This window comes from Phaethon lepturus, unplaced genomic scaffold, assembly GCF_000687285.1.
Source record: "Phaethon lepturus isolate BGI_N335 unplaced genomic scaffold, ASM68728v1 scaffold56450, whole genome shotgun sequence".
Lineage (NCBI taxonomy): Eukaryota > Metazoa > Chordata > Aves > Phaethontiformes > Phaethontidae > Phaethon > Phaethon lepturus.
This window is the reverse complement of record NW_010515223.1, coordinates 735-9,256: the sequence shown is the minus strand read 5'-3', so window position 1 is coordinate 9,256 and position 8,522 is coordinate 735. Positions and strand designations below refer to the sequence as shown.

The 8,522-nt window shown below is 46.6% G+C and overlaps 1 protein-coding gene across 1 annotated transcript; it reads right to left on the bottom strand.

Moving 5' to 3' along the window:
• Window positions 1–6,755: 6,755 nt before the first annotated feature.
• On the bottom strand, window positions 6,756–7,853 carry SAP18 (Sin3A-associated protein, 18kDa). The gene is made up of 2 exons (XM_010295338.1): window positions 7,730–7,853; window positions 6,756–7,021 (listed from the first exon to the last, which is right to left on the bottom strand). The coding sequence occupies exons 1-2, from the start codon at window positions 7,849–7,851 to the stop codon at window positions 6,865–6,867; spliced, it is 279 nt and encodes a 92-aa protein (XP_010293640.1). The 5' UTR covers window positions 7,852–7,853; the 3' UTR covers window positions 6,756–6,864.
• Window positions 7,854–8,522: the final 669 nt, after the last annotated feature.

Sequence of the window (8,522 nt, the reverse complement as noted above, 5' to 3'; positions counted from 1 at the left end):
CTGCTTGCCCAACCACCAGGAACTAATTGTTGTTTTCCAAGGTTAAGGTATTCCAAGACTCTGCATGCTGACCCAAATTGCTGCTCACCTGCAATGGCACTGACAGGGATTGAGGCAAGAGAAGGGAAAGGGCGAGGGAAGTGGGAACCAGGACATCCCCCTTCACTGGCAGTTCAAGCTGCTCTGGGAATCACATCCCGTCTGGCTGGCTGCTTTGGTAAGGTTGTCTGAGGCTGTTGTTCCGTGAGCACTTCCATGGCAGCTGAAGCAGTTCCTCTTCTTCACCCCACCACCCATCACCCCTGCTTCCAACTGTCACTTCCTCCTCCCTGGGACAACTGCTTGGGTGGTTGTGCACAAATTAAACTGGAAGGGACATAGCTACTGTGACAAACCTCACCCTTGGAAGAGGACCCTATAGGTGCAGGGTGGTGTGGTTCATTCATGGCCACACAGGCTGTTGTGATGTGGTCCTGGTGGGACCATGTTTCAAACCATTAGTACTCTTAAACGCATGTGCTTCCCCTCTCCTTTTCAAGCATAAGCCCTCCTGCTCTGCAGTGCAGTTCTTAGACCAAAGGCAGCAGCGTGTGGCAAGCTTGCCAAGGGCATGTGTCCCCAGGGGCTGTGGGTCGGCACACAGCCCCAGCTGAGCAGGCAGGTAGCGAGGGGTCTTGGTGCAGGACTGCTGTGTGCCTGGTGATGTTCTTCAAATGCCCTACCTGGAACCACTGTTGGGGCTCTCCCCTCTTGTCCTTTGAAGCCTGGGTATGGGCTTCATGGCTTTCAGCTAGAAGACCTCAGCAGAAGACTAGAAGGAAAAGGGTCAGCTATGCTTGCTCCTCTCTCTTGTTCAGCAATGGAGTGCTGGCAGGTGTACATCACTCAAACACGCACTGAGGGCTCAAGGAAAGGCATACTCTGATTCAAACAGCATGGTTGTCTGGGCCAGGTGCGGTTTCAGGCCCCTGTTAAAGAACCCCAAGTCTCTTTAAGCCTGAGGACACTAACTCGTGTTTGCCTGAAGCACAGGGTGGGGAATTTGTGCCTCAGCCAGCAGTAAGGGTGCCCTTGAAGCTGTCACAAGAGTGCACTGGATTTTCTTGCTGAGTGTTGAAGAGGTCAAGTGAGTTTTTGGGCCAGGCCAGGATGTCTCTACTTCAGCTTGTCAGTTCTTTGAGTGTGGAAATACTCCAGGGAGGGTCCTGAACACCCCAGCCCCTATCCATCTTTTATCTATCAATCATATCCAGTGCCTTGCCCTGGTATAGCAGCCAGGCACCACCTCCTCATCGCTGACAGGTCATTGTGGCAGGGCACGGGGCCTGCTGTGCACGACATGACACGGGTGTTTTACAGTTCATATTCCTCTGAGTCCTGTTCCTCGCAGGAACTGATGCTTTTTTTTAACCCAGCTGATCTGCTGTAATGTCTGGACACAAGGGCTGAGACAAGAGCAGCAGGTAATTGGATCACTTTGGTTTTTGCATGTTGTGTCTTAGCTGTTGCATTATTTATGGCACCTGTTTGAACATGACCATAGCTGTTGTCATTCATTTGCTCTGAAACAACAGGGTTTCTGAGACCTCATTTTTCCATGCTTTTCATCACAAGAGTGATGATAACGCTTACTGATAACGCTTAGTGTTTTCCTGCAGTATCACAGCTGTTTCTGCTTTTGACCATGGCTGTAAAGCAAAACTTACTTAAGCCTCCACAACTGCTCCAGTGAGACGGCGAATTCGGTGCTGGAGTGAGGAGTGTGTCTGATGCAGCCCAGGTTACTGACAAAGTGTGTGTGCCAGCCTTGCCCTCGCTGCTTAACTAGAGAGGGATTTAACCCAGATACCAGTTCCTCCACCAGAGATGCAGCCAGCCTCTCCCAAAAGTGCAGCAGAAACACTTTTATAAGGGTCACGCTGCCCTTGCAGAGAAGGAGATGGCTGCTCTTCTGACGCTGTAGCCTCTGTTCCTGTACATACATATGTGTGCACACACACATGCATGAAATCAGAGGGGCACTGTGAAAACAAAGGCCTTAGTTTAAGGCCTGAGCATGTCAAAGGAGGACTCATCCCCCCCCCCGCCATGTTAAATGAAAGCCTGGCTAATGATCAACAGCAGCAGCAATATTTATGTAGTGTAACAAGGTAATGGTAGAGGATGTTCTTGGTGTGAGAAAAAAATGGCATTCTTTTATACACTTTTTAAAATTTATTAGATTGAAAAAAACATTGGTTTAGATGGATGAGGAGGAGAAAGAAAAAAAAATTAGTTGTAAGAACAAAATCTGCTTGGGGAAGCAGAGCAGAGTGTCCTCAGGAAAAAAAACAAACCTGGATGAGCAGGAAAGGCACACCAGAAGGAACACAGAAACTTTAAGCCGTATCTATGGGAGCAAAGCAGCCTGTGGTAGCTGCTACTAAGGGTAAAAAAAGAGAAATTAGAAGTTGCCTCAGTTTTGTAGCTGGGTCCGGTTCACCCTGCTGCACCCCACAGGCAGGGTCCTGGCCCTGCCAGGCGAGCCCAGCTCACCCAGCTCACTGCTGCAGCCGGAGGGGCCAGGGCTCACAGGCGCTGGAGACCTGCACGAGGGGCCCAGGTTTGTTTTCACTGATGAAAGGCAGAGAAAAACTGAGCCTCTCTGAGGAAGGACAGGGACCAGGTGAGACCTGGAGAGTCACCTGCAAGGGGGGGTAGGCATGCTATCATCGCTGGAGGGGCCTGAGTAGGGGGTGAGAGCTGCCTGTCACGCATGGGGTTTACCTTTAAGTAATGAGAACGTCAGGAAACCTTTTTTGAAAACTAACCTCCTAGTTCTTCACATTATACAGCTGGGAGAAAGAGCTTTGGTGGGATGGTTGCTGGTGGAAGTGCAGACACTAAACAGTTGTGTCTTAGTGCTTTAAGCATCAGAAAAGGGAAGAACTGATCTCACTGAGATGCCTTGATGAGGGACAAAAATTCCTCATGAAACTGCTGCATACAGAGCAAGTCCTGTGGATTGAGAGATCTGAGCATAGTGTTTCCCACACCACTTTGCTTCCTGAGCATGTGAGAGTGCACACTGCTGTTGAGTTTTGTGACCATGTTTTAATTTCCCCGAACCACAGTGCTGTACATATTTTGCTCCTTTTAGGGACTGACATCCTTCCTCAGCTTTTATAGTAGCTTTGAAGAGAGACACACAAGCTCATTCCTGTGAGTAAATTCTCTCCTGTGCAGTAGGACAGTGACAACTTTCACTTACCGTTCCATCTCTTGCAACATCTGGATGGTTGTACCCTTGTGCGTCTGCTCTCACGGCTTCTCGCTGTACCCAGATGCCAGAGTTCAAAACTGCTGCTGTTGGTGCTGTTGGCCTTGATTGCATAGCAGATTTTTGATGTAAGGAACATGAGCTGCACTGATCTCTCAAGTGTCTTTTTCCCATAAAAATAGGTACAGGAAGTTGAACTCTCTTTGTTTCCACATTACCTTTCTGTGTGAAGTGCGAGTGGTCGAGGGCAAATCTCTTTCTAGAGACATTTGGCCCAAAGCAGCCCAGAAGAGGTCAGCTGAGGTTTATACTTGCGTGGCAGTCATCTGAAGGTGAACTCCACTCCTAAGCAGTCAAGCTGAAGAGTTTGCTACTGAAGGCAGTTCTGCGTGTTCATTTCCTGGTGATTTTGCTTTATGGGCCACCAAAAGAAAGCCAGTAGGTTGTTCCTCTTTTTCTCTGAAGTGTTCACAGACCTGCCCCAGGCTGGGTATGCACAAGCCCTCAATGAGCCATGTCTCCCATTCCAGCCGCAAAGCCAAGCTGCCTCCCAGAGCAGCTGAGTGACAGACACCGGCTCACTTGCTGCTCTTGTATTATATATTGACTACATTTAATTTTGAGAATTATCCTTAAAGGCAACTAAAACAAAAAACAGGACACAAAAACAAGGAAATGGCCATGTTCCTGCATACCTCTAGCAGCAGGTCTGTCCTTGCTTTTGGAGGGAGGCTGCGCAATTCTGTAATTACACGGTGGTTACCACAGGACTCGCCTCACTCATTGTGCAGCATGGATGATACCCTGTGGCAAGCAGGTTCTACGCCTGACCAAACTTGCACCTGGTGACAGAGAAGTCACTGAGCTGTTACATCACCCAGGCTCCTCAACAGCAGCATCCCAGAGTGCCTCCTCCTCGCACCAGAGGTGGCTGCCTTCACCCTGGCAAAACATCCCACCCGTCCCACCACTGGCACTGCTCCATTGCCACTGCCAGGTTCTCTGTCCTTTATAAAGCAGCATTTATATTGTTTTTCCTTGAGCTCTCTTTAAAAAATGGGTAGGGAACATTTTTAACCTCTTCGGTCTTAAGGGTAAAAAAAGACTCGGAGGAGACTCTGCAAATGGAGGTCAATCATGAAGGCTGATACTGCAACTCCCTAACTTGGAAGCCAGAGAAGGGGAACAGAGGAAGGTGAACCATGGGCAGAACTGGACCTCAAATGCCTCAAGCTACACCCCACCAAGGGACTCCCGAGAGAAAAAAAAATATATATATATACATATAAATCACAGCTCACGAAAGCAGGCATGCCTTGTCCGCAGCTGACAGGAACACATACTTCAGTCTTAGCCTCTGCTCTCTAAGGCCTTAGGGGAAGAAGGTGAAGGCCCTAAGGAGCAGCTACAGCTTCTACTTCTGCTCTTGCCTTTCTCCCAGCACACTGGGACACAACGCACAGAAAAGAAGCTCCTGTCTCTCTCTGGACCAGCTGAATGCTCAAGGTCAGCCCTGAGGCAAACAGCCCAGGGAGGGCTGGAGCCTGCTGGCAGATCTGTCTCAAGATCTCCCCCTGCAGTGACAGAAGAAACTTGCAAGCACTGAGCTATGGGAAGCTACAGACCCCATCCTCCAGTGTTGTGCTCATTTGCCAGGAGATGGGTCACCCCTTTTTTCTCCTCTCCTTAAGAAGGTAGCAGGTAACATCAGCTGCTTCCCAGAGAGTAGTACCCATCACACAGCCTTCCAGATCCCCCATGGACAACCAAGACCCCTTAGCTACCCCTTCCTCTATTTTGAGCTTCTGGAAGCTGGCTGCCAGACAGCCCCAACAACCTCCAACTTCATCAGTAACTTCTAACACACAACAGCCTTGAACGTTGATACCTCACCACTCTTTGGCTTTGCCCTGACACCCAAGGGTTACAGTACATTGAGAAACTGGTGCTCAGTACAAGCCGCAAGTATTTGTGAAAAGTCATCTTACCGAGGGCTAAGCAGCAAGATTTACCCAGCTCAGACTCATCTGTGTAGGGTCCAAAATTGAATGTAACCATTAGATGAAGATAACTCAGGGCAGGAGGCTACACTAGAGTTCTGGAAGCCAGAATTGGGTGTTTTCCTCTTGGTCAGTGTGTGCTGACAATATATTGCTTGCGGTCAACAACCCAGCAAACCTAGGTAGGCAAGCCAGCTGCCTCCACCCCACAGGTTCGCTTGGCCAAGAACTGGGTGGTCAGGGTCAGGACTCCCACACATACTGCCACAGCGCAGACTTGCTGCCTCACCTCCTCTCGGTCCATCTGAACTGCAGGCAAGAGCATCTCTGGGCAGAGCCCCTGCCACTGTATCTTCATTAGCCCACTCTTTAGTCAACCACAATCTGAAAACACCAGATTTCTTCTGGCCAGGTCTCTCTGCAGATATTCCCATCTTCCAAGACAGAGGTCTCCAAAGTGGGTTGTGCAAGACAATCCAAAGGAAGATTATTTCCAAAGTGGTACACACACAAGTGGGGTGCAGGAAGAAAGTATTTTTGTACCATTAATAAATACAATTTTTAAACACTTTTTCTAGTATTTCACCTTTCTTTTTGCACATATTTTTGTGTAATACAGTAGTAGATGTATATAATTTATCCATGCTCAAAAATGTTTTACCGATAGGGGCATGCAATCAAAAAAGTCTGGAGACCACAGTTCTAAGAAAAGCAAGTCCTTCAAAGAGAGCATTATGCCTTCTGTTTTTAAACACGATAGTTCCTTCGGAACTCAAGTACAGTTGATGTGCAAGTGTGCTGAACTGCATCTTCCTCTGGTAAGGCCAGCAGTTCCTCCTCAGTGGTGTCACCGAGACCACTCCTCACCCATGGATCGGCATCATCTGCATAAGACAGAGCGGCCCCTGGAAGCCGTAGCAGTCTGCCCTTACTCACCTCACCATCCTGCAGGACAGGCAGCCTTACACAGCTCCTCTCTGGCCTTCCCTGTCAACGTTATCTACGTCAGCAGGGAGTGTAACATGAACTTGCCTGCCTTTGACCACATGCTCATCCTCCAAAATCCAGCCAGCGGTGGTTTAAGAAATCATTCTTTACAAGGAATCCCCATTAAGCCACCTTCCTCTACTCATCAAGCCCAGAAGTTGTCAGATAAAGGCTTTCGCCCTCCTTTAAATTTCAACTTCTGCTTAAAAGCTGACTTCTGAATTTCTCTGCAGAAATCCACTTGAAAAAAAAGAAACAAACCACAAAACAAAACCAGACACCACCACACTATCAAAAGATTAATAACATCAATCTTTATTCTAAACAAGACAGAACTACAGGACACCTGTAATCCTTCTGGTCATGTTTTATGGAAATCTTGAAACACTGGACACACTGAGTTACTGTTCAAGCTGTAACAACCAGGGATAGGAAAATGGTACTACTAAAGATAAGTGTTCCCTCTAAACAAATAAACTAAAAGTTAACTTGAATTTCTGATGCTTGGCTTTGTCTTCAGGTGTTCTTGCTTAGCAACAAAAGCAAAAAAAAATAAGCCTGCTTTAGAACAGCAAGTAGGAATAAACAGAAGATGTAATCATACAAAGCAGCATTAGTTTAGTATGGTCTCATGCGGCTTGATGGGGGCGGTGCACGATTCGGAGGAGTAATTGCTATATCCAAGTAGTCTCCTATCTGGAATTTCTGTGACTGCAATGTCATGGAATCATCTGTGCCCTTCCTGCCCGACATGGTACTGCCAATCTCCTTCACCCTGCGTGCAGGAGAGGAAAGGCAAGTTAGGTATCACAGGCAAATCTCTCTGGATGTCCAAAGCAGGAACAATATTGGGTCACAACAACCTTCCCACACCATCCCCTTCGCTACATTCAGCATTTAGTTACATACACAGGATGCTGGTTTTTTTTCTCTCCAGTACCAGGTACACCCAGAAAAGCTACACCAAATCCTCTTTCTGATGGGGCAGAGAAGTGGGGAAACCTTCTACCGTATTAAGTTAAATACCAGAGAGAAGCCCTTCCCCCTTCCATACACACACAGAACAAGACCCCACAGATTACAGAGCAGGATATATCCACTGGTTGCTGACAAAGATTAGCTCATACAATTTTGGAAGATGGATACTTGCAACAAGATCACCGCTAAAACTCAAATGCCTTCTCAGATACAAGACCTACCACACCTTCTACCACCAGAAACAAAGCTTCATCTCAAGCTGTAGGTCACCAATACAGTGACCACAGCCTTCAAGCACACAAGTTCATTGTTTTGGAAACACATTAACAATGACTGTCACCAAGCAAAATTTAGAGTTTGTGGTGGTCATCAAATAGTCTGTTATCAAGAGCTTCAGGAATTTTATTTGTGGGTTCTAGACTGTAAAGATCAGTGTGAACAAAAAATAATTTACTGCTCCAGTGCCTGAATCCTTCTATTAACTCAGAGAAGAAATGCCATTTACCTATATCCAGGCCTCTTGAGGTCGGTAAAAACAATTGCAAAATTGAAGTGTGTGCCCTTCTTCCGTGCTTCTGGGTAGACTTCTTTCACTAAGCTGGTCAGCTCTTTCAGAGTTGCATCCATCCTAGATCCAACAAACAAACCAAAGTGGTTCATGTTCTTAAAAGCAACAACAGAAAAGGCTTCTCAAAACCCATTTAAGATGGATGGGTTTTGGGAAGCAATATATTGCTACAACTTAACCATGCATTTCCTTGTATTTGCATACTTTCTGTCAACACCTGAAGATGACTAAGATCTTACATTTCAGTTACATAGTGAGGCATTGATTTCACAGCTACACGACATTCCAAACAATACAATTTGATCTAATGATCAAATGACAAGAAGTTGCTTTAGTTATTGATTACAATACCTGGGAGAATTCACCACTTACTGTACACTGGAGGCAACATGGTCTAGTGCAAATGCAGCCTCTAACTAGCTGCCAACTTACTGCAATATAAGACCAATCTCTTCACATCCATATACATTTCAACATCTGCTTTTCCAGGTCTCTCAAATGCATTAATGCATTTATACACTGACAGTGTAAGACTTTCCTCACTTAAGTTGAGACCTATGTTAAAATACTTTCTGGAATATTAGAAGAAATGTAAGAAAAGAAAAAAATAATGATGGGAGTTTTCCATTTCCATCAATATTTCCATTACTGCACTAACAGACAGCACTACTCCTTTTCCCAGCCTTCAACCAGACCAAGGCCAAAGCTCCATTCTAGAATCTCGAGAACA